Source organism: Falco biarmicus, chromosome 1 (genome assembly GCF_023638135.1).
Source record: "Falco biarmicus isolate bFalBia1 chromosome 1, bFalBia1.pri, whole genome shotgun sequence".
Classification (NCBI taxonomy): domain Eukaryota; kingdom Metazoa; phylum Chordata; class Aves; order Falconiformes; family Falconidae; genus Falco; species Falco biarmicus.
In genome coordinates this window covers 94,689,149-94,715,788 of record NC_079288.1, presented here as the reverse complement: position 1 = coordinate 94,715,788, position 26,640 = coordinate 94,689,149, and the positions used below count along the sequence as shown (strand labels likewise).

The 26,640-nt window shown below is 41.2% G+C and overlaps 1 protein-coding gene across 2 annotated transcripts in view; it reads left to right on the top strand.

The window, feature by feature from the left end:
* The window catches only part of PPARGC1A (PPARG coactivator 1 alpha), a 372,908-nt gene that overhangs the window by 238,786 nt on the left and 107,482 nt on the right, over positions 1–26,640 (top strand). Inside the window, exon 1 of one of the 2 annotated variants that reach the window (XM_056356922.1) lies at positions 5,820–6,067. The exons of the other annotated variant lie outside the window; for it this stretch is intronic. Coding sequence (XP_056212897.1) covers positions 6,047–6,067 — 21 coding nt within the window. The 5' untranslated portion in view covers positions 5,820–6,046. Of the gene's footprint in view, positions 1–5,819; positions 6,068–26,640 lie in introns of those variants that run through there. 2 annotated transcript variants of the gene reach the window in all.

Below are 26,640 nucleotides of genomic sequence, written 5' to 3'. Positions count from 1 at the left end.
CCAAGCTGTATTCTTAAATATAAGAAATAGTAAGAAAGCACAGAAACAAAAAGCCAAGTACTGGGTTTCATGCTGGATAGCTCATTAACTTAAAAACAGAGTACGAATGTAAATTATAACCCTTGTTATTACTCATAACTACAGTTCAGACGATAACTTGGCAGTTTGCCTACAACTCTTATAAACCAGTAACCTCCGGAATAAATTATACATCATACATAATACATAATTGTCCTTAAAAAGGCAATAATTGTTCTAAAAGGTACAGTTTGCAGCATGTTTCACATGAAATGTATGCCACAAAGCCAGCCCAGTTGCTCGAGCTCCAGGTGTGCTTAGAGTTTCAAGTTGTTGCCCCAAATCTGCGATGTCCCAGGGGCTATTTCACAAAAGCAATGATGTGCTGTCTTCTTGCGTTCTCCTGTGGCAGGGATCTCTGTGCTTTCTTCAACTTGGGCTATGGCAGATGCCCACACCTTCCTCTAATTTCTTCTGGATAAATCCTTATGTATGCAACGTGTCATCCTGGAAGGGCTGATATCCTAGGGTAATCGCTGGATTTAAAACAGAGTCTCATTTCTGTGCAGTCAAGCTAAATCCTTTGTTCTTGCAGGACAGGCCACTTGTACTCAGTTGTGCTCTGAAGGGGACATCAGGACAAAGCCAACAGCAGAAATACGCACCATGAGAAACATCCTCTCCCTACTCTCAACACCTCTTCATGTACACAAGATTCTGTGTACTCATGTACACAAGATTCTGTGTACACAAAGGCTCTTTCTTCTCTTGCTGTGATATTCAGGTGAAGAAGTAATACACCAAGGATACTGTACTAGGAGTAGTTTTGGTGTTTGTCTTGGTAATGGCCTACTTATCTATTCAGAGCTGCTCATTATTTTTATGGAGAATTGTATTATCTTAGTGCCAGTCAAATGTTTGTAATATTGCACATTTAGCAAAACACTCATGTATAGCATTTTGTGCCCCCTACACCCTACCCCAAATCTGTTTTGCAAAACATGCTTCACCATGTTTTTTCCTTCAGATTTTTTTGGTTTGAAGTTTTAGAATGTTAATGTTGGGTTGCCAGCACAAGGCTTTCTTTCTGTGATCAAACTTCCAATTAATTCTCTTTGCTCGCAGGTATTTTTGTAAGATAGACAGCAAGGAGGTTATGTGTACTTTGTCTTTTTTTTTTTTTTCCCTTGTGTTTATTTGTCTGCACAAGACACATTGCAGGAAACCTTTCACACGGGAGTTGCCATGTCACTGTAATAATTGATACCGGAAAGTTGTGTGAAGGTCTTATTGTGCTAAATAAACTAGCTTTTTCTCAGAATGAAAAGATAAATGGTGGGACCTAAAAAAGAAAAGCCTTTAAAAATGACCTATGGTATAAGATATATAAACTACAGGAAAAGTACCCTCATATTTTTATCATGGAAAGAAAGGTCGCTATTTTTCTACCACAGTAACAGAATAATAATATGTTCAGTTAGCAAAAACTTGTACAAGTGAATGTTAAGATGCTAATAGATGTTGCAAGCCAGAACTTGAACAGAGAATTCTGCTTTCCTAATGTGGGTTTGCTGCCCTTCAGATGATTAGATTCTGTCAATCAAAGACTGTTTTCACATATAAAGCTATTATAGTCTGATCTTCCTCATTTCTGAAGGGCAACCAAACTTGAATGCTCTTGGTGATAAAATACTGGTTGCTTTATGCCCTGATTTTATAGATGGGTGTTAAAACAAATTTAGTCTTAAACTTTCTGTGGAAATAATTTAAAATGCAATTTGCTATGCATGTATTCATCTCTGCTCTTGTTCTTCAGATTTTTCCACTGATATATTGATCGTAGTGGATAAAAAAGGTTATCTCACACCATTTTCCACCGTGGCCCATCTCGCCATCTGGTCTTCCAGCTGAGCTTACTCTAAGCTATCTAAATGAAGAGTCTGCAAGAAAACACATCTTTGCTCCTGCGCTAGCAGCCTAAATATAGTGTAGGTAAGAGTGGTCTTGGAACTGCGTTACTCTGGCAGTGTAGGGCTTGTAGGCTGCTTGTGCCTGTAATGTCCTGCCCAGGTCTCCAAGTGACGTGAAAGTCCAAACTCTTTGATGGTCGACACTACCTGCCCCATTCTGGCTCTGAGGTGACTAAGTCAGCTGGCTTTGCATTCATGGAAATTTCCTCACGGTAAGGGGAGACAGAGTGGGAGGGAACCTCAGGGACCAAATGCCATGGCAGCCAGCCCCACAGACAGTCCAGCTCCCCACAGCTGCCTGGGTGAGGGCTTTCACCAGGGATCACTGTGATGCAGCCACTGGGGGTGGCAGCAGAGGTGTAGTCCATGGAGAAAGCTGAAGAACTGCAATCAAAACACATGCAACCCCCAACCCTGAGATGGAATAATTTTAAGCAAACATTAGGTAAAATCTCGGTGTTTTCTGGTACACTGTTGTGTTTTTTTCTGTGTGAAACACTGGATGATAATAAGGTTCTTTTTTATTATTATTTTTTTATTTTATTTATTTAGAGAATTTTTTTATAAGGCACAAGCACAGAGACGCAAGTCTGGTTGAAGTATCTATTCAAGCTCTGCATTTCCTGCCTTTTTTAGCACTTGATTTCAACATCTGTGTTAGAACAACACGAACGGTATTTCTGGGAGTTGCATGTGGTTTTGACAGATAATTACAGGTACATCAGGCATTGCTCTTGGTCCCTCAGCCCCAAAACTCTTGTTGGCTTTGGTGGTGCAATGCTAAATGTTTCGTCTTTTTGGGCTAGGCCATATTTCAGAGTGGAAATAAGAGTTACCTGATGAAGTTATTGTAAAGTTTACATCCATAGTGATACAAATGTGATGGACTACTGCAGTCTAGTCACTTAAAACTTGATCTTTCTAAACACAACTGTCAAACTTGCCTGCTAAAATATCGCTGAAAAGGTATGAGAAAAGGTTGCAGACACGGCTAGATGAAGTCCATTTCTTCTTCAAAGTAATAATCGTGGCTTTTAGCTATGGTACTTGGTCTAAACAGCCTGCTTTTGTCACCAGTGGATGTCTGGGACCGTGTGCTGGGTTGTTGTCTGGGAGACTAGATTGGTCTTCTGACAGGATGGATGCAGGGCAGCCTTGTAGCCTACTCTTTACCTTACGTGAGTGCTAGAGAAATGGGCAAGACTTTCCTCCTGTATGCATCCTCCTCCTGCCCAGCCTAAGCCAACGTTGGATGGCTGGTGTGCACCTTGCAGAGGCATCTCACCCCTCCCAGTCCTGTGCTGGCTGGTTTGCCTTGCTGTCTCATTTATCTCAGCCCCCATATCCCCGCTGTGACACGTGGCTCCAGACAACTTTTTTATTTGGCCCACAAAGTTTTATCCTCTGTCTTCGCTCCTTCCTTCATGTCTCTTTTGCAAAGAACTGAGAATATCAGGGCTTCTTAACGTACAGTGTGGTGGGATGCTTAACTGCCTGCTCTGACGCAGTTCCCTTCCCAGAGGGACATCAGCAAGTGCCAGTTATCATGTCCTTTTCAGCCGGAGGGTGTCAAATAATAACTAGCTTTCACCCGTGCTGCACGGTGTTTCCCAAACAGGTGGGAGAAGTAATTAGAAACAACTTGGCTTTTCCTTGCTTCAGCTGTGTGATTTTGAGCTCACCCTGTGTTGTGGCAGAGCCGGGCTTTACCAATGGTACCGCTCCCGTCAGGTTGTGATAGAGTTATGGTATCTCCTTCCCTTGTGTGGAGTGCCCCATGTTTGTGCACCACACGCTCATTAAAGGCTGACACCCAGCCGGAGTAGTTTACATTTCTTTAACAGCTTTTATGGTGGTGTCGCATGGAGTTAGGTCTGTCTGAAGACAGCCAGAGTTTAGAGCAGTTAAAGCTTTTGAAGGAGATTACCATAATTACAAGTGATCAACATTCAGTGCTTTCTCCCCTCCACCCTCTCTCCCTCCTCAGCCACTCCCCCACACAGCTTACCGCAGGGCAGGCTGCAGGGAGGCAGCTCGGAGAAAGTGGCTTGAAAGTGGCTTTACGGTGACAGTCACATATGGACACCGGGATCAAAGGGTGCAGTAGCTGCCTTGCCTGCAAGACCATCATGTTTCAGTTGTTGCAGTATTTCCACCAAAGGCAGCTGAGTCAGTGCTGTGCTTAGCAGTGCTGTTATTGATACTCCTTACCTTCATCTGTTTGTTTGAATTTTAATCGTGACCTCATCATTTACGTAATTGTGGTTCTTGTTTTGTTGAAGTGACAGTGCCGTAGGATTGCTCAAGAATGCACCTACAGAAATCTTGCTTAGAAATATTCCCTCAATTACATCCCTTCCAGCACTTGCTGATGTTTTGAGGTAGTAGCCAAAAGTTGTGATAGAGAAAAAAGGGTTAAAAGCAAGAAACACAAGTACATCCTGGATAGATGAATCCATTTTTCTACTAATTAATAGCATACTTCTAACAATGGAAAGCTATTAAAACATGAAGATATGTTTTGTGAATCACATTTATCAACCACTATACATGCTGAAGTTCCATTATTTATTCTGTATTTTTAACGTAGCATATGGATTTTTTTCATTCAAATGTAGAAAGTAGCAACAGAAAACACTTTTTGCCTCCATTTAAGTATATATTCATGCAAAAACGAAAATGTAATAAGAACAGTACATTTTTATGTCAACAGTAACCTTTATATGGTGTTCTTTAGATAAAACTGTGAATACTGGAAAAGAAAAAAGAAAGATAAGTGGTTCCTGTATTCATCTTAGTCCGAAATCTATTTTACCCACTGCTGGTTGCTGGCATTGTTTGATGATATGACACAGTAACGGAATATCAGATTATCAGAAAAGGAGATTCCCAATTTAATAGTTACTTGCAGAAATCAAAGTATTTTTTTTTCCTTTATCTTAACATCTCAGAAATAAGTGCTGTTAAATTTCAGATCGTGTAGTCTTCCTGATTTATCATCATATCATGGATGCACTTGGCTGTCTAACATCAGGGAATCCAATAAGTCCCATCACATAAGAAGAAAAGACAAAATCCTATTGGATAATGGTTTGCGTTCTCCCCTACAGTGATTTATTTCTGTCACAAGACTTAATTTTATCACGAGGCAGATGCTCCATCTATATCAATGCAATACATTCCTTCATTCATTTGTTTCACACCAAAATTGTACCTGATCTATTTCCCGATGCATTTTGGCTTATTTAGTACACGGAGTGATTAGATGGTGTTTAATCACATGTGTAATTTCCAGTTTTCATAATTCTCAAGCATAATAAAGCGAGGCCCATGTGAAGAAGCATAATATTAAATTAAATTGCAGAGAGTAGCAGTTAGAGATGCAGCTGGTGTTAATGTTTTGATCTCCAGTGTGTCACAGCAGAGCACGTCAAGTGGAATAAGCTGAGCTTGCTCAGGTGATCAGGTGATCAGGCCAAGGAGACCGTGCCAAACTTTGCCTTGCATTAATTTTGCCCAGGCTATAATGAAAGAAATATTCATCGCACCTTCTCCTTTGAAATCTGCAGCTCCTCCAAAGTGCAGAAAGCCTATCCAGCATGTTTTAATGAGAAATGCGTGTCCTATCAACACTTCCCCCCACCCCTCCGTCTGCCGCTTAATACAGATTATACTCTCCTGAATAATCATCTTTATGCAGTGGGGCAGCTGAGGTCCACAGGTTGGGATACTCTGCCAAGTGTCATTACACCGTGGGAGTGGGCTGCAGCTGCTTAGCCGCCCTTATCCGCGCTGCTGCCGGCTGGGAGAGCCGCGCTGCCTCCATGGGACACCAGCAGTCCCGGGGAAAGGCTGTCAGACTGCTGAACTTCTCAATCAGCAGAGGAGAGATGTGATTCCTGTCTTGACATTCTGCCTGGAGGACCATCTATTGTCAGCTGCCATTGACAAGTGACAGCAGAGCTGTGACTTTCAGGAAGTTTATTTTCTTCTCCCTCCTCCTTGGCTTCCCTTCTCTTTTTCTAAATAAGCCTTGACCAGCCACCCCTTCCTTCAGTATGGAACGTGGACGAGTGAAGGTAGGAGCAAGGGAAAGTTTCCCAAATTTACAGTTTAGTGGTAGCGCTGCAAGGAAATGAATAGATGGGGAAAGAGACCGAGTTAATGACAATTCTCTAAACAGCTGTTGTACTATTCAGCTTCACTACTTCAGTTAATTAATCAGCACCTTGCTGGCAACTCTAGGGGAGATTCTCGTTAGATACTGGTAGCAAACAGACAATGCTTTCATATCAAATATGTTCAACAACATCTAATACAGCGATAACTTCCACAAAAGAGGGCAGGGAATACGGAGGCTTGTAAAGGCACTCACGAAGCAGCATTTAATATCCTGGTACACATGGATATGCTACATACGCTGCTCGCTGTGTTACTGCTCTCTGGCTTAAAACACTGTGGACTAACAAGTGCAAACTTTCATGTGTGTGCTAAGAGGTACTTCTTTAAGATAATATTCCTATATATATATATATATAAGTACTGTGTATGAGTGCACACCATATATTGCTGCCTTTGTGAATGATTTCAGAGACCGTACGTTCTAAATGAAACTACTCTGTATTTTGCTGCAGGATGAAAAATGGGCAAACTTAAATCCTTCATGCAAATATATCTTGATGAAAGTCAAAATGTGATTAAGATCAAAAAAACTCTGTTGGGAGAATGCTGAGTCTACACGCTAGGTTGGAAAATGGCTGTTGTCTCAGAGATTTCCCTCTTTCCTCTTCAGCTTAAAAAGGTGATACTTTGCGTCCTACCTACGGAGTCGATAACAGCATTCATATTTTATGAGGAATAATGCACAGAAACCTTAAACCAATGAAATTACACCTCTACATTTGTAGTATATTTTATATTTTAGTACAGTCCTAAAATTGCCATTAATGAACGTTAGCTTCAAGTTCAAGACAAAACTGGCTTTAAAAAAAATGTTACAGCCCTGTTATGACAAAAATTTCCTTCTGCCGTGCTGATTTACTGGTAAATTGCGATTCAATGCGCTGTAGTTCCTTTTCTGAGACCTCTTCTCTTGCTTTATTCACTTTTCTGATTTAACCCTCTTATAGGGTAGGCAGTAAATTGCAATGAAAATGACAGCGCTTAAGAGACCGAAATGTATTTGCTGTCAAATGTTCCATACATGCTCAGTTTAATTTTTCAGTTGACTTTATTGATTTATTCAGAATGATAATAGCCTGCATATCGCTTCATATACATAATTGTCACATAAATCTTCCATATTACTGGCACGTAATCGTGTCCACTGTGGAATGTAGTGAATGGGTTTAAATGTTTAATGCAGTGTTGTTTGTGGAGTGTGGAGTTCAGCACCAGGTGGTTTTATGGGGTTTGGGGTTGTTTTGGGTCTGTCCAAAGCCCTGCAGAGAGCTGCAGGCAGTGGCATAACCTCAGGTGGGACTCTGTGATGCAGTTGCAGGAGTCACCAGTGCTCTGGAACAGGGCTCAGAGTTGTATTAAGCAATTTATGTGGACAATTCATCCAGTCTGCCGCTACGTACTGATGTAGACAATTATAGCTCCAGCTCTTTAATGAAACGTACATTATGGTAGAAAGAATATCATAGCTTCTATTATACTCAGGGGAACTATAAAGAGAAATGTCCTTTTTTAAATTAGCTTTACAGCAGTGAAGCTTTTATGTATTTACATGCAAGTACACTATTAACCCAAACTACTTGTTTTGAACTCTCTCTCTGTTGTCAGCTCTGGGGAAGTGACACAGGCTGGTAGAAAAACTTCTGTGCCTACCTTTAAACATTGCTGGTCTTTCATGTTAATGGGGAGCCGGCTAAAACTTGCACTTTGCTGCAGTCGTTCACATGACAGTGAGAGAAGGATACTGTCTTAATCCTCCCTAATCTGTACCAAAAACCTCAGATAAAAAAGGACTTTTGTCTAATCTGGCTTCTCAGGTATGGTTTACTTTAGATTTGAGCTATAAATATCTTTCTTTACTTTGTTTTTCTGAGAAGCAAACTGCACGCAGATTCATTCTTCAGCTGCCCATTCAAGAAAGAAAGACTATTTCTAATTTGAAAAAGAGAAGAACAGAGACAAGGCTTTTGGTGTGTGTCCTCTGGTTGGTGAATGCACTTGGGAGCAAACTGCTGAAGAGCTGCCTTGTTCCCTTATTAACCCCTGGGCAGCTGTGGGCATGGGGTGCCCAGCGCTGAGTGCTGCCGAGCATCAGGAAGGTTCAACCTATTTCCAAGGGCCAAAGACAGGGACATCTATACCTGAAAGAATTGTCTCCATAAACATTGGTTTTAACATTGAAGAAATGTGTTATTGCGTTCAAACTTATTCACTCTTAGATGCTAAAAATAAAAATCGCACTATGAAATTGAGAGATGGGGTGGGAGAGAGGCTGTATGCTTGGAAAGAAATAAAATTAACAGTTTTGCCATTGAGTTCTGTCAACTCAATATTTCATCTGCATTTTCTCTATTTATATACTCCACATGTTGCAGGTATCCTTAAATCACAATTGTTCTTCAGTGGCAGGCCAGTCCAAACAGAAGTGAACTCAACAGATTGTTTTCCTTCATTGCCTGTAATGAAGCTATATCAAATAGCTGCTCCATTTCAGTCCAGTTTCTTGTCTGAGGACAAAATTTGGACAGGAGAAATAGTTTAAAAGTAAAGTAAATGCCTGAGAAATGAATTGGAATGACTTGATATAAGGGGGTGTAAAATTAATGGACTGTCTGAAGGTTTCCATTATTCCTGTTTTCTTTTGCAAACTTGGGGGGGGGTGGGGGGATTATAAATGGATATAAGAAAATTGCTGCTCAGAATTTACTTGATATCCAAAACCAGGCTTCAGCAGGACTTTTCATAAATCATTATTCCCTGGTAACAGCATTACGATCATCTCCATATCCAGATGAGGATGTCTGTGTAAGGTTGTCACTGAGCTAAAAAGAAAGTACATTTATGTCAACTACTTGTGTATGACTTTTGCATGTCATTTTCCACACAGCCTCAGATCTTCATTATAGCAATCCCTGGACATCTTTGTCTGGTCTGAATCAATGTTCCTTTCCTTCACCTTGAAAATCTACTGAAAAAAACTCCTTTTGAGCAAAAGAAAAAGTGTCAGTGCCCTGCAAACAGGATAATTCTGAAATCTAATGTTTTCCATGTACTTAATGCAGGGGAAAGGTAAAGGGTGGATTTTATAATCCCTTGAAACCATGTGTGTATATCATAGATATAAAATGTATATAAAATTAGAGAGAAAAGGTTGAATTTGGATCTATAGTCATTCGGAGTCAGAGATTAACGATGACAATGTCATCTGGTAATGAGGGGCTAATGGGGCTAAACTTCATCAATTAAATCCTCTCTTTTTTATAGATTCATAGATTATAATGCCAGAAGGGAATACTGTGATAATCTAGTCTGACCTCGTTTTATAACATATACTATCAAACTTTCCTGAAATAATTCTTGTTTGAACAAGAGTGTTTATTTCAGAAATAAAGCATGCAACCTTGATTTAAAATTGTTGTGATTGGAAATGCCTGAGAAACCTTGATAAATTGTTGGAATGGTTAATTATATCTCTCTGTTAAAGGGGCACACCCTCTCTCTCCTCTGAATTTTTCTTTCTTCAGGAGGACTTGGAGAAGCAGAATTTTTGTGTGCTGTGGATGTGGTATGGTGTAAGTTGTTCGGGGTTTTCTGATCCTCAAACAAGCAGTTCCACATTGTGGGGAGTTCAGGGGGTGAGCTGAAGCCTGCTAAGCTGGGTACAGGTGTGTGCCTCTCCCCACATCCCAAGAGTAGAGGCAGCAGGTGTGGGCTTGGTCTGCACAGGGGCACTACCCATGGGCATCCTTGCAGCACTGTGCAATGGGAGGGATGTGGGCTTTCCCCGTCAGCCGTCTGGAGCAGGGAGCAGTCTGTGTACCGTTTTGTAGCATCCTGAGACTTCCTGTGCCTTGGTAGGGAGCTACTCTAGTTCAAGCACATCTTTTATTTGGAGACATTGGCTATCCCTGAATATTGGGATGTGTTGCTGTCAACTAAGTTCCAGCCAGTGAATTGTTCATTGATGTAAAGGACACAACTTGCATTTTGGGACTTACCTGTGGCTTTATGGGCTTGCCAGTATTAGTTGGGGCAAAATTCTCTTGAAGCAGGTACTGTTCAGAGCTGCTTTACTTGACTGTCTTTCTCTCTCTTGCCGTACTCTCCTGCTTTTCCCTCTGCTTTGAAAACCAGTCTTGCAGTGGGAGATAGAGCAGGTATGGAGCAGAGAGATGCTGCCTGACTCCAGAGGGATTTGCTTGGTTGTGCTCCTTCCTTCCTATCCCACTCACTTCCTCACTGTTGCCTCCTTGTGCTTTGTCCCAGCAGTTTCCCAGCCAAGTGGCATCCTTAGGATGTGTCTGGGATCCAGTAAGCACTCCATAGTACTTAGCAAGGAGCACTGAGAAGAGAAGGAATGGGCAAACAAGCTCCACAACATGCTCGGCCCGGTCCTCAACTCAGCTCCTTCTGCTGGCTGCCTTTTTGGAGGAGGAAGGAACGAGATGTGTTTCAGAGTCCTGCTGGAAGCAGAGAAGGGCATGTCAGTGCAGGGAGTAAATCATGGATGTAGCAAAGCCTAGTCTTCCACCATAAACCTTTCTACTCAGCTCAGCTAGAGCCTGGGCAGGCCCCCGCCCCAGTACATTCCTGCTGTGGGGATGCAGTGCCCATTTAAAAAGAGCTGATCTAGAAAATGGAAGTAGAAAGATTTTCTGAGACACAAAAGAAAAATGACTGTATTAGAAATTAATGGTATTTGCACATGTCCATTTTTTTAATATGCAGGGTTTTGCATGCACTGGAAAGTCCTGTGCTACTGATTTAGATGTCTTGTAACTGAGGGACATAAAATAACAGGAATCACATGTGGGAATGTGAGATGCTGGGATGGAGAACCTGGGTCTCCAGATCAGGAAGCACATTTCTTACCAATATTACCTTCCTAGATTTTTGTGTGGCTCATGCCAGTGTCTTTCCATGTTCTGCACATTTTCTGCAAGGAGAAAATCTTTTTTATTGAGCAGAGTATTTTTCCTATAAAATTTCTTGAAAAACAGTTGTTACTTTTCCAGTAGTCGGGGAACTTCAGAGATAGATTTAATTAGCGGGCAGATAGCATTGTTGATGTACTCTCTGCGGGACTGAGATTCTCTCTTTCATGCAGTGAGAAATGAAGACCCTGTTTGATGGCTGAAGATGCTCAGTTCAGTGTCCTGCAAGGGCTGGCCTGTGGCAACAGTCTGGCATTGCGTTTTTCCTGAGAACAGGAATTCTGAAGGAGTAAGGATTACTTCTGGCCCTCAAAACTGGTCAAATGAGGATTTTCAGTTTGCATTATAAGCCAAATGAATATTTATGTTGTTTTCTGTAAGCTGAAAAGCCTTGACTATCTCAGGAGGAGTTTATGGCCTTTTGTCATCTTCATTGATCAAGATTGGCGTTAATCACGTAAATTAATCAGAAAACACCTTTGCCTCTCACCATCACAAAGCAAAGGTCCTCTTGTTCTGTCCCGCAGCATCTTTATTAGGGTTTTTTTGACTTGAGAACAAAATCTAGAGAACCTAGAAGTGCCAGGCATCTGCAGCTCCCAGGTAAGACTGCACCTGCAGCAAATGTTTCCTGAAGAACTTCCCATGTCAGTGGTACCTACGCAGCTCCAAGGAGTCAGCACCACCAAAACACTGACCTGTGAACCTCTGCTGTTCCTGAAATGCCTGGTGCTGTTCCTCAGCAGGAGCTCTGTCTCCAGAGAGGGCAGCTGTGCTCCTGCTGCTCTGAAATGGCAGAGAAATCGAGTTCTTGAAGGCAGATGGCAGTTTCTTATGGATAATGTAGTATTCCAGTAATTACTGTAGGAAAATGATGTAACCTAATGTGTATTAGTTCTGCTACTATAATCTAAAATGTATTAATATTGTGGCAGTACTATTCTGTTTAATGGTTGCATTAATACATACGCTGTGGATATTACGGTACACTTGCATTTATATCGCATACTTTACTGCAATATTTACAATAGTATTACTTTCAAAATTATGGACAAAGTTGCCTGATTTCATGGGTGGGTCCTACCACAAACAGTAGACTTGATGGCTTGTTATAGATTATCAGGAATGTCATATGTGGGAATCATTTATATAGCTTAAGTAGTTATCAATACAAATTTTATGAACAATAAAAACAAGCAACAGTCTCTCAGTAGTAAAGCTATTAGGATACATATTATAGTATCTGTATTGAGACTTCTGACTGCTTATTTTTTCCTAGGTATCAAGTTCAGTCAGTTATGAGAGCACTCAGATGATGGAAACTAGACTGGGTAGCATACATTTCACAGGGACCAGGGCAGGATTGCACAAGGACCTTCTTGCCAACAACAAAAACAGACCAAAACGTGAAAGAGTCCTTTTAAGTTATGTCCAAAAATACCATTATAAATCCATATTTAGTGTGTTGTACTTCTATATACTATAGGTACAGTATGTTCTTACAGCTCTCTGCCCAGCTCTCGGGGGAAATAAAGCAGTCCTAGGCTTCTCAGATCCTTGACTTACTTGTCACATGCCTGTAAGTCTTTGATTTCCAGTTCTTCAGCCACGAAGATACTCATTACACAGATTCCTGTGAGTGCTTCCCCACTAGCAACCACTCTAGATATGAGTGGTACTGAAGTAACCGTCCAGCCTGTGGTAGTGGTATGCCTCTATTTTGCTTACTTGCAATTTCAGAGGCATAAAATGAACTGCACTGGGAGGAAACATCCCTCCATAGTTCTTATTGCTATTTTCTGATCTCTCAGTTTATTTTCTGTTATCTAGAACTGTATTACATATTTTAGGCTATAACACTGGCACGATCTGTTTAAAGACAATTAAAATGCAAAATTTAAGGTTGCATGGGAGTATAATTTTATATGATTTACTGTCTGGCTTTTGCCAAGCACTCTACTGTCACCAGCATAACATTTGGTAAATAACTGAATTTAAGGAACGTGCTAGCCACAAGGTATTATCCACACCAATCTTTTTTTCTTTATCTGCTTTGAACAAGCTGTTTCATATATTGGAAAATTGTTAACAAACAGAATAAGGCTTATACAAAAGGACTTAGCATTTAACATTTTCACACGCTATTGAAATGTTAAACTTCAAAGATTTTGTCTTCTGATTGCTAAGCCTTAATTAAAGCAGATTGAAAAATATTAAGTGTACAGTGAAAGATTTGGAGGAGATGTTTGGAATGGGAACAACTCAGCAATGGTTTAGTTACATTTTCTTCTGACCTGAGCACAGAAGTTACCCCAGCTGAAGCACTGAGAGTAAATCCCGACAGCATTAAAGCCAGTAGCAAATTCACTCAATCTCTGGAAAATGGGCCCTACAATTACAGACTTAAGAAGTTCAATCTACTTACTTTGTCCAAGAGGAGGATGTGAGATGATGGGATGATGGTCTACAAGGTATTACGTGAAGACGATACCTTTAATAGCAGATAGGTCCTTAATATAGGCGAAAAAGGCAAGCTGAGATGCCAGGGTTAAAAGATGATCCCAACAAATTCAGAGGGGAAATTGGCCATGCTTTCTCAGGAGTCGGATCACTAGAGTTTCTGGCGACTTGCTTGGGAGCGGGATGCGTTCCCTGCTGGGAGCTTTTAAGTCAGATTACAGCTTCAGAACCCTGTTTCCCCAGGGGTGGAGGACCCTGCTGGGACCCCTGGTGCCAGGACCTGCACAAAGTCTCCCTGCACTAAGTGCAATCAGAAGTTCGCTCCCAAAGAGTTTTATCAGTTTGGGCCTTGCAGCTTACAGCCCCATCAAGCCTCCCCCAGGCAGTGCTGTTCCCATCAGCTGCACCATGGACATGTGGATATGTGTTGCACATGCTAGTGACTAGAGAAGTGACAGGGAGTAACCAGAAAATCAAACTCAAAAAGCCTGTGGGTGATGCCAACTTATCCCAGGCTGCCAAAAGCTTGATGCTCCCAACTACTGCCTGTCACAGAGTTATCAGCAGACAGCAGCTATCGCACTTTGCGGGGTGACACATCACTTCTGCAAGAAAAAAATTAAAATTTTCTCCAAAATTAGAATTTCCTCCCCAGACCTTGCTTGGAAGGGGTGTGTGTTAGTGCTTTCCATCCAGTCCTTCGCCATCTTTCCCTGCAGATTCCCTGGCCTGTGCCCCACCGGGCACGCGAGGGCCAGGCTCTCCATGCTGTTTCTACCATGTTACCCAGGGCTCAACATGGCTCACCAGGATTGCAGCAGGAGTGGGATAAGGGGAAGTTACTCTGGCATACAACCTCACTTGCAGTAAAAAATGGTTTTCTGTAATGACACAGGTTATTATTCAGAAGATACAGTGGAAGGAGGATTAAGATTTGGTCATAATTGTGTGTTTGGTAGTGTGTGCTGTACACAGGAGCATGATGTACCTAAATTATGTAGCCTCAAAGTCTCCCTGACAAATACTCCCTGAGAGCCTTCAAAAGAAAAAAAGAACCAAACCAAAAGCAACCAAACCCAGTGTCTTCTAAGCCTGCTATTAGAAGACCAATCCTGTAAGTGCTGTTTTGATAAAAATAGTTCCAGGGTATTTCATTGAGCCACGTTTTCTCGAGACCTTGGAGATCTTTGCAACAGGCTTTAATTCTGAGAGCTTAAGTCAAAAATTCATTGTATTTAAAGACTAATTGATGCAGATATCTATAAAGGAAACTGTTGAGAATACCCTTTTTTTCTTTCTTACCCGAGCTCTGTTCATCTCATGTAAATGTTTCAGAAGCATTTTTACTCTGCCTTGAGGCATTTCAATTAATGCTTAGATACATGCCGGTAAAAGCTTTACCTTATGGTTGCTTACTGTGAATTCCCTAGTATTCAGCAGCAGGTTTAGGACATCAATAGGTAGCAACGACTAACATGAAAAAGTGAATTAAATCTTTTCCTCTTGAGAGACCCTACATTTGCCACATTGTTTTAAGAAGGCTGTGCTCCTTCCTTACTGGCAGAGATAGGTCTCTCTTAAGGGGGCTCAACAGGGTTTCCCACAGGAATATTACCATGCCTGTAGCTTGACAGTGGTCATACCCAAAATGAAATCACATTTTAATGACATACTGATTATCAGTAAATCTAGGGACAAGACTGTTCTTAACTCATCCTGATGCACCAAGGCATTGCAGCAATATATATGATATGCAGGGGTATTTAGAAAGCGTCTGTGATACCCTGCGAGTGGAGTTTGCACCTGACAGCCCTGACCTGACAGATGTAAAGCTCCAGGTTAAAATAGTTTAAATAAGCTTTTACTTACTGCAATTATTCGGTGCTGAAGCTGTACAATTATTTCTAAATCCCTTGGATTACCTTCCTTCTCTAAAAGGGAACAAAAAAATTTTTCGTGGCCTTGTACGTTTCTGCTGTTTATTTTAACACTTAAAAGATCACTTTAAAATGACATGACATGCATTGATGGCTTTCGTGTGATATGAAAAGCTGGTTTTATCATTTATTCCTTTTAATATGTTAAGAGTAATATTTATCCAGTTTGCCTTTGTGGAGCCAAGTCTGTTACAGTTGATTGGAGAAGAGGCTTTGGGTGTGCAGCACTGTGGAGTTTAAATAATGTGTTTCCAGGCACAGGGAGAATTTTTGTAATACTTCTGTAATGTTGCAGTATTACTGTAACAGTGCTACTGTATATTTCTGAAATACTGGTATCTTCCCATAGATTCTTCCAATAATACCAGGGTCAGTCTTTGCCACAAGCTATCAAGTAGATTGACTAACACTTCTAAGCATGGGACAATCTGAAAAGGTTGGTGGTATTTAGAAGTAGATAAAAGAGTGTAAGAAAAACCTGAAGCCCAAGCAAACATAGTTTAATTTTCTGCAGTGGTTTCGCAATGTCTCAGTGTTCTCCAGTCGTCTTTTTTCTGCTTTCTAGTTTAGTGTGCTACTTCTAGGCTGAAGTACATGTTACTGATTGGCATGTAGTATCATTTTATTAGTAGAATAATAATATACACATATATGTTGTATTGCTGAGCAGGACCTTGATCTGGTAATAATCATGAAACCTATGATAGAATGTTATGTGAATCTAAAGGAAAATATCTAGATTATATCTCACCCGCCTGATTTAGGCACAGAGTGAACCAGACCTCTGGAAGTAAATATCTACATTGTGAATATAGAGAGATCTACATAATTTAGGTTCCTGATCCCTAATTAATTAGATCCCTAATCCAGACCTTCCTCTCTGCAGGCTTGCAAAGGCACCTACTGCTCTTTTTTGATTACTGAGGAAATTTCCACCATCATCTCCATAAACATGACAGAGTAGGCTGAGTAATAGTGGCAAGGAAAGCCTGGAAACTGGAGTGGCTGGGAGCAGTAGGGTAAAATGTCATTAAAAAATGGAGTGTGGAAATTATGCAGAAGTGTACGTGTACAGATTTATGATGGAAAGAGGAGAGGTTTTGGAAGCAAGGAAGAAGAAGAAAGGGAGCATTTCCACACTTGGATTGCATAAGGCTGTTCATAACCCTTGCTTATATAGCATTCACTTCAGTGGAGCTACCGCACGATAATTTTATCGTGATGCCTATTGTCAGTGGAAGTTTTAAGACCTAATCAGTGTTCCTGGACCACTGAAAGTTTAGAGGCAGAAAACTTTCTCAAAAAATGTCTGTACTAGAGCTGAGTTCTGCAGAACAGCAGTGGCTTCAAAACTTAACTCCAGAAGTCTGGTTCCTACATCAAACTGGGAATCCAGTTAACTAATAAAAAATGTGCAACATTTTCTCTTGCCTAAGTTACAGCAGCTATGTAAATGTCAAAATGTTATTCTGGGTAATGAAACAATGGGAAAGTTGTTTGTGTGTACTGCATTATTGTTAATTAATTTACATCCAGAAGTACTTCAAATGTATATGCAAACATACCTTAATCATGCTTTAAAGGCACTTGTGGGAAGAGCAAAGCTTGTAAAGAGTAGCCATGTAGATGCAGAAACTGTTAATGTTTCCGATGCCCTGTGGTAGGAAGAAATATATTAAAAATTGATTTTTGGTTTCTGCTTTTTTCTTGGTAACATTTACAATAAAGGATATAGCAGAAAGTAGCCTTTAAATTGATATTTCAAAGCTTTTTATGTTTGGGATATGTTTTTCCGTATTGTTAATGGGTTTATATAGCCGAGTAAAAAGGTCAGCTTCTGAATATGACGGTTTTATTCTTCTATTAAAAAAAGAGATGAGTTTAGCATTCATGAATTATTTAAATATCAACCAAAATATTTGGCACGCTGCTACAGTAAGCAGTATTCTTAAAACAAGGCTCAGAAAAGTGTTCTGTCCTTTGAATGTAACGTGAATGTAGTGCAAGAGGGTGTATGGCATTAACTCCCTCTCAGCTTGTAGTAAGGTGTTGCTGCTGTATCTGCACACTGTGCGGTGAGTGATGAGACATGTATTTATGACACTTTCACTGCCATGATTCAATCTTCACCCGTTTACACTTTTAGAATTGAAGAGCCTCTCTTCGTCCAAAAAAAGCGAACTATAATGCGTTTCATAACTTCACCCGGTTCATAGCTACACTGTATTGAGCAAGCAGCTCTGTCAGATTGTTTTCTTTTAATAAGATGCTTTGGAAAATAGCAGTCCTTCCCAGGCTTTAAGGTACATCTGAAATGAGGCTCTGAGGAACCACAGCAGTATGGAGTTGCTGTAGACACAGTCTCATTAATCAAATGCTGGCTCTAATACTTAAAGAAAAAAAATAAATTGCAAATAACATGCATTTTTTAACAATTTCATAAAAGTAGTGTTGTCAGGTAGTAAGATTTACAGCATTTTGTTCTAATTCAGCAGAACTCTTCAGGGATATGGTTCTGTATTTTTTTTACAAGTATTTTTTAAACCTTCAATACAGTCATAATGTTTTGAAGTGCTAATTGCCAAACCTCCTAAAGTGTATAAAGAATGACATTTCATGCAGCATCATTGATCATATTTTTAGGGAGTCCATTGATGGATTAATAAACCGTTGTAACCTTCTGTGCAAAAAAAATGTTGATAATAAATGGACTGTAATCTAAAAAGCCTACTGCTAAATGAAATGAAGTTGCAGCAGTAACTGAAAAACTGAATAATTATAATATCACGGTGATGAAGCCCTATTTAGGTTTAGGAAGTTTACTATCCCCGTTAAGTCTTTGTAAAGAGCTGCTCATGGAGGTTGGGAGCACGTTGTCCTCTGGCTGTCTCCACCACTTAACTTGCCAGTGGGGCAGTTGGGGTGGGTGGCAGTGGGTCTGGGCAGCCCATCTGACCTGGAAAAAGCCATTCTACAAATATTTACTGAAAACATGGTAACTGATGCCATTCAGTGCACTGTGGTAAAAAGTTTAGCGCCTTTTTAATGTTGGTATAGCAGCTGTAGTGTAATGCATGAAAAGTGAAAATTTACCACAGTAAGTGAAATAATGTATAAAGAGTAAGAAGTAGCTTAAAATTGGGCGTTGAACGTAAAGGTGTCCTTTAGCACTGGTTTATGTTTTTACAAACTTAGAGCCTTGTTCCTTGAAGTTTGATGACCACAAAAACAGATGGATTCATTTTAACATATTTATTTGTGATGAAAGTAACTCATTCTTACTTGCATTTATATTTAATTAATGTAAGTCAGATAGCAGGTTGAAGACCAAGGGAAAGGATTACAATACAGGCTTTTAATGCATGCAGGCTAGGGTCGAGTCAACTTTCTCCTCAAGCCGTAATCCACTAGGAAATTCTGTCCCCTTTTACCTCCCAGCTTGTGTCTCATCAGCCGTGCAAGGGGTGTTTTTGGAAGGGGGTTCAAGTCATTGTTCTCACACAGGACATACATGACTGGTGGATTGTCTGTAAGGTGGTGTATCCCCATATTAAATGCCTCAAACACCCAGCCTTTCCATGACAGTTCTGCATCTGCCCTATTTTTCACACTTACTTTGCATGTTTTTAAAAAACATTACACTGTATTGCTAATGTAATTCAGTGTCAGCACATGACGCAGAATCGCCAGAATGACTGTGGACCCTTTATATATCTACGTCTATGCGTACACATGTGCATATACATATACATATTCATGTACATACATGTGCATATGAAGGTTTTGCATTCTGCTCCCCTCTGTAGTACGATCAGACAAGTGTACCCACCATATCTATGTCAGTCCCTTTTTACCATGCTGTGCTGTGGGAAAGGGCCAGATCCTGCAGATACCACTCTCCTGCTACACCGGTCTCCACAGCATGTCTCTCCTCCATCCTGCCACGTAGTATTTTGGACTGGCTGGGATGAATGTGGGTCAGCAGGATATGGCCTGCAGGTGACCTGTCACGGCTGATGGTACTGACCCAATCATGAATATACGTAGGGACTGCAGATACAGAGCAGTCTCTTTTGAACTAGGCTTCCCTGTGAAAGGAAGGACACAGGGCAAAGCGTGATTTTTACACCCTTTCTTTTATCGTAATTGATGTTTCCATCTTATTCTTCTGTTCCTCTAAGTTATGACATTGTGTCCAAAACGACATTATGATATTCCCTCAAAATGTCATGGCATGAATGAGTAATTTCTGGTGAGCGAATCCCCAGAGGGACAATTTGAACTCTCTCTGCTCCTGCTATTGAATCCCATTCAATTAAACGTGGAAATCCACAGTCAGTTAAATGTGGAAGAGGAAAGCTTCACGGGATCTTCCCTGAAAGGCAGCTGTTAGCAGTAGGAAAACATTGAAGTCAGCACTCTTTAGTAGTGTTTCTTTTGTGAGACGTACATTAAAAGAGCTGAAATCTCATGAGATGCTTCTGATAAGCACTGATATTAAATGCCATGGGCCTATCATGCTTCTTTAAAGGTGAGCGTTATTAATAAAGCACCATGTCTTTCCATTGTGCTTAATTCTTTGGTTTCTCTCAGTTACTTCGCTGACTGCTGCGTCGAATGTACCTATTTTCTGAAATCAAAGTTGCTATGTCTTGATGCAGAAGTAGCTCTCCCTTCTTCACTTAAAGCGAAAACAATTCTCCCACTTACATGTTAGGTGGCTTTAGTTACTTTATTATCTAGTCTGTATTAAAGAATTAATTCAGTAGTAGTGTTGTTGTTGTTACTATTATCACCATCATTATCATCCTGGGACCTGGTGGTGGCCAGCTGTACTGCAAGCCCTTTACCTTGGAACTTTTCTGGAAGGTGTCTGTGTATTGCTTTTCTGTGGCTGAAGCCTGTACATCTTTTCTAAGCTCTGCTTCATCTTTATCAAAGCTGACATAATCCCAGGCAGCCTTCATGCAAAGCATTCATACACACAATGTTCAAAACAATCCTCATTTTCAGACCCTCAGCATACTAAATAGGGAATTTTTGGGTGGGTTCTTCTGCTGCTCTTCCTCTAGAACTCTGCTCCAGCCACGGCAGTTCTCTGCTGTGCTCCAATTGCTCCAATGCAAGCCTTGCAAAGAGCACATAAAGGTTTGGTTGACAACCTTACTCAAGAGATTAAACACTATCGATGGAAATATTGGTTCATTGTTCAGCATTTCCACAAACAGTCAATAATAGTTCTTGTTTTCAAACAAAACTGCAGAGTAACGCTGCCATTGTCTCATTTATAGTGGGCTCTGGAAAATCTGTAGTGAATTACACTTCAGCTTAAAAATTGAGATTATTAAAAGAACAGTATGTTTGGTGGACTATCGGTGGTAGTTGCCAACTTGTGTTTAGCCACAAACACTTCAAATGTCCATATATCCTGTTCTCATAAAGCATTACATGAAGTCTCTATATCAAGTAGATAAGTGCCAGTTTTATAATTCTGACCAATTATAATTTATCAAAAACTTTGGCTGAGAGAAACCTTCTTCAACCTTAGAATTTAGTTGTCCTAGAGTAGACCAAAGCAAGGGCCAGTGCTTCAGTTATTCAACTAAAACATCCTTCCTTCCCGTGGTAGCAGATGAAACGGTGGTGCTTTACAGCCATGGCGCACGCACTTTCTTTTGCCTGAGAGAGCGTGTGCTGAGGAAGGTTGCATTTACATTCAATTAAGGCAGAAATGTTTCGTGCTTACAGGTGAATATTTTCATCTGAGTGGAGTCTACTGAGTTATTGAATGTATGTGAAATTTTACTGTGTAGTGAGAATGCAGTTCTGTTCAACCAAAGAAAAGGGTGCATGAAATTTTAGTATAGACGGTTGGCTTTATCTTTAAGGAACATTAAAATAAGACATCAAAAAATACAGTAATGTAGCGGGTTTTTTTAAAAAAAAAACAGCAAGGAGAAGCACGCGAATTTCTGTGACAACCAATTTCATAGCAAAAACTTCGCAAGAAAAAATTATGTATGTCCAATACTGATAAGACGTTGTGAGTGTACATTTTCAGATGTCGTTCTCTTAGTATTCCACCCATCCACGACAGCACTCCAAGAATAGTAAGCTCAGTCCCCAGCTTTCTCTCCATGAAAAGGGAATATATATAGGGCATGAAACAAAACTTCAGTACACAGAATTGCTGCTGCAATGTTAAGGACCTGACATTGAAAGGAATTTGTAAAATTCCCTTCCTTGGCTCATCCCTCCACTGACAAGCTCTGTCCTGCTGCGTGCCATTTCTGTTTCCGACAGGGTATATATTCGCTGTCTCTTCTTTTTTAACACTAGACCTCAATGCACGAGCTGGCCAGAAGTGAGTAAAACTATATCTATCTAAGGCAGCCACTGACACCTACTCAGATTAATTTGTTGGGCACAGTGTATTTACATTTTAGCAAAGGTGCTTTTTTTTATCACAGAGCTTTGAATTCCCTGCCTGAGACGCAGCTGTTGGCAAGGGGCAGCAGAAATACAAGTCAGGTGTATAGTCAGTATGAAGGAGAGAAGAGCTGGGCCTCGGACTTGTTTCTGATGGCAGCACGTCCTGAGCAGCTGCAGTGTTTCGGCTGAGCTGTGGCCTGCCGTTATTCAGGGCTCCTTCCAACACCACCAGTTGGAGAGAAGTCATGGCAAAATATTAGCCCTCTGCATGGTTGTTGTTTTTTCCCCCGCAACAACAATCCTTGTTTTTTGCACAAGTTATTTCTCAAATCTTTCAAAGAGCAGCCCTTAATAACATGCATTTGCATGTAGGTAGACAGAGTGATTTTGAGAAGAGTTTTCCCAAGTGTTTATTTTAGACGTAGGCTTAGTTATGACATTCTTGTGTGACATTCCTGGAGGCTTGGTATTTGTGATCTTCACATAGTAATAATGTTCACTGTGGTAGGTAAAACGTAGCTATAATAATTATACCTTACTGATGTTTGATGACAGAATGTTGTTTCTTTTTGTTTCCAAATAAAATCACGAAGGAAGAGTGGTACCCTGCTGCCAGAGAGGGAAGGAATGCCTGGCATGACCCGGGCTGGCTATGGCGAAGAGGCCAGCCCATGGCTGCTGCTTCTTTGCTGAGAATGGATTTTTGTGCTGAACATGCTGCCAAGGGCCTGCTGAAAAAACCCTGGGTGTCCCCATTTCTGTGGCATCGGGCCCTACATCTGTAAAGCATACAACATGCAGACAGATGTAGGGATCGGTGACAGCATCATTCTTTTAACCGTCTTCATATGTGTAAAAAAAAGCAGGACAGAAAGCTAATTACTTTTCGTTTAATGCCTTCTTGGTGTTGGGGGGTTATAGGATCATAGAAGCAAAAAGTGTTAAAATCCCACGGACTGAATCCATCACTTCTTTATGCCCTGTCCTTTCATACCGAGCCCATTCAGAAATGTTATACACAAGTATATATATTCAGAGCCACCCCTCCCCTCCCCTCACACAAATATAATTTCATTTTATTGAGATGTAGATAAATGTGCTGGGGTAGAGTATTCTGTTTTTTCAGGCCCTTCCTTAATACTATTAAATAATAGTGTAATTAAAGGCTCCAGCAATTTGCCATCTCTTTTCACATAGAATTACTTCAGATGTCTGGCATACACACTCACCCTGTTGTTCAAAGCCATTACAGTCCGTACAGTCAATAATCTGCAAATTAAAAATTCAATAAGTAGACTCATTAAAAATTGCATGGTTCCAATTCAGTCCATACTCCCAATTCAGGCTGCTTAGTGCTGGAAGGCGGTTTCTGAGAAGCAGGAGATGGTGCCACCATTGCAGGATGCCTCAGCCCCTCCTCAGCGCACACCTAACCACATTGTAGCTGCAGAACGAGGGCTTGCTTGCAGACTGCAGTGAATCTATAGCTGTTCTATGACAAATGGGTATACATGGCGATCTCTCCCCTAAAACCAAGCTATCCAAGTAGCTTGGCATGCTGGTAAGGTTGGTGCTGGTCCATGCATAAACCTAAGGGGAAGCGCCCATCTTACTGAGTTACCAGTAGCCCAGCCTGGGTGTTTCAGAGCAGGCTTCCCTGCTACGGCTGCTCCAGCCCAGCCTCCCTCCCCCTCAGTCAGGAAGCAGTGTGGCTGAAAGCCATCCATCCCGAGAATCACTGGATGGGGATTATTGGAGGAGGCTGATGTAAAATCTCCACAGACTCTTTCCTGTGTGTTTGTTTGTTTGTTTGAATTCAGCCTGTTGCTATGGGTCGGGGGAGAGAGGTTGGAAGGTGGCAAACCATCACGCTTGATGTTCTTGCTTCCAGTTGTTTTAATGGTGTTTCAAGACCCAGTTTCTAGTGGGGGACTTTTGTATGAAAGCCCAAACCGTCAGCCTTGGAAATGCTGCTTTTCAGTAAGTAGTACCCACTAGCAAGAGGCCACTATAATTCAAAACTGCCATTTTTAAAACATCTCCAAGCTTATCCCTGGTGGGAAAAGCTTGTTACCTTTGCGGCGGTTGGGTTGTTAACGCTCAGCGCAGTGAAAGTAGTTTTCCCTTCAAACAAAATACATGAGTGGGAACTAGCTATTATGCCTTAGCTACACCCTGGAGGCTCCGCGTTGCACGCAGTCTTTGGGAGCAGTTCTGTAGGCACGGGTTGCCTGCCCTCTTTTAAAGGACATTTAAAGCTGGCAAAATCATCGCTCCCCAAAAGCAGAAGAGCCTGTTTGTGAAGGGCCTTCTGTCTTTACTAGTGTTCCTCTTCTACCCACCAGAAATGCTATTTTTCACAGCTTTATCCGTCCCCACCTTTTTCCCTGATGTGAAAGGAGTTTCTTCACTGCAGCAGTTGCGTCTCCTTTGAATCCCTGTCAGTCTATGCCTTTTACGCAAGAGATGCCATCAGACTGCACAGCATGCTTGGGAAGATGTAAAGCCCCAGATGGCTGTGCCCAGCACAGGCTTCACTTGACAGCAAAGGTAAAAAAAACAACAACCAACCAACACCAGAGCTACCAGATGACATTAGTTTTAATCATGAATGATCAATGCAAAAATATTTTAGACCTTTACTCACACATGATATTAAGGGCAGTTATATCTCTAATTCTGATTGATCAGCGCAGTGTTACACAAACGCTTTTTATGTCTCTTTCTTTTATCTCTGGTGAGACATTGATGGGGCGATTATTTTTTTTTTCCTCTGTCCATTGTGGTGAAAGGCAGAAAGACCACGAAACAGCAATTTCCTTCTGGATGTAGGGGGCAAGGGCAGCCACAAGCTCAGTGACAGAGGGGACTGTGCACCCTGTGCTTGGGGGGAACAGAGGCTCTGTGTGCTGTGCCTGTGTGCTGTGTTTCTGTCCCAGGGTTGGGGGAAGGATAGCGATGATGAATTTTAGCTTTGGTAGGTGTGAACCTGAGCAAACCTGATCTTTTGGAGGCTAAGAGATGTCAGATCTGATAAGGGTATGCAACACTGGCACGATAGTGGTCCTGGGTTCCTCTCCCAAGTGCATTTAGCCAAGCAGAACTTAGACTGTTTATCCTAACAATTAAAATCTAGTCTTCTATTTAATTTTTACTAATAACACCATGCACTTACAGGGTCTTTCATCCAAGCACGTGACAGACCTTAATGGAATAAACCTCACAGCACTCTGGGGAGGGAAGTGAGTATCATTTTGTTTATCATGCTGAAATAGTAAGATGATGTAATTTTACCTCCCTTAGTTTATTTATTTCTTTTCTCCCCATTATCTGTCTGATAAAAAACACTAACTAGCAAAAATAATATGTCGTTTCAGAAATCCTTCTGGTAGTTTAACCATAATATAAGATTAGTAACCAATTTAGACAGGAGCATCATTAGTGTAAACGTTTCCAGTAACTCCCTCTGATGAATGCCACTGCATTTGGATATTCACTTGTAGGACATGAAGGTGAATAATAAAGGGGCTTTCTCTGCGCACAGTGTGTGAGCAGTGCCTGTGAATGGGAAAAGGTTTAACCGGGACTTTCTGAGCTTTCCCGAGACCAGCTGTTGGTGAGCAGAGGCAGAGCCACATCAAGTGTAGGTTGAGTGGGGCACCGAGAGCGCAGAAGGCGATGCCGTAGGGCCCAGCGAGAGGTGCTGCAGAAGATGAGAGCAGCACAGAGAGATCAAGCACTGGGTGGATGATGCCGAGGGCACCAAAACGTCATGCTATGGTTCTGATTGGGAAGATAAGGAGAGAGTAATGAGAAGGTTGTGCAGTGGGGAGATACCTATCAGGCACTTCTCATGTAGTCACCTTTAGGATTAATCCAGAAAATTGCTAAAAAAAGGCAGGAGGCACCTTGTACGGGGTGATGTATACTGTTGATGAGAATTGGGGCAGACAAAGAAAAATGGCAAGCTTTTCTCCGATATCAATACGTGCTGGGCTTTAGTTACAGGTTGGAAGTACTTACCATACCCACAAACTCTGTCATCTGCCCATGGCACTAACCATGCAATTGCTGGAATTAACATTGTGCTTTATGCAATTTAAAAAAATACTTGTTATTTTATATCAGGCTGGGACAGAACTTTAATAGTCCTAATTTGAAGGTAATGCACTAATGGCAGTATTTGTCAGATGGGTTTTTGCAATGTGAAAGCTGGTAGGAGCTCTGGGAAAACAATCCAGGATGATGATTTGGGCTTGTTTTCACATTCCAGCCCAGAGTGCCTTCTGATACAGCACAACAGCTGAAATGTATAAGGGAAACACATTTTACTTCTTCTGGCTCAGAACAGCAGCAGCAATTTGGCGAACAGGCCCACCATTCAAATCCTGGTGCATTTTAAATGACCAGGTGTCCACTCACTTGCCTGCCTTGTTTGTTGTCAAAAAAAGGAGCTTCTCGCTTGCTGTTCATTCTGAGTGACCGCATGGTGTGTGAAACGTCCCCTTCAATCAATGCAGTGGCATTATCATTGCCTCTCTGATCAGACAGTGAAGGGAGACTTCTTCATATTGCAAAGGATCCTGTTTTTTCTTCCAGTTGCTCTGCTCAACAGATACTGCCATGTTGGGCCATGTGGTACAGCAATTTTGGGTTTTGGACAAATCCCTGCAACAGACTGGTTAGGTATCCTCTCATTAGAGGTCCTGA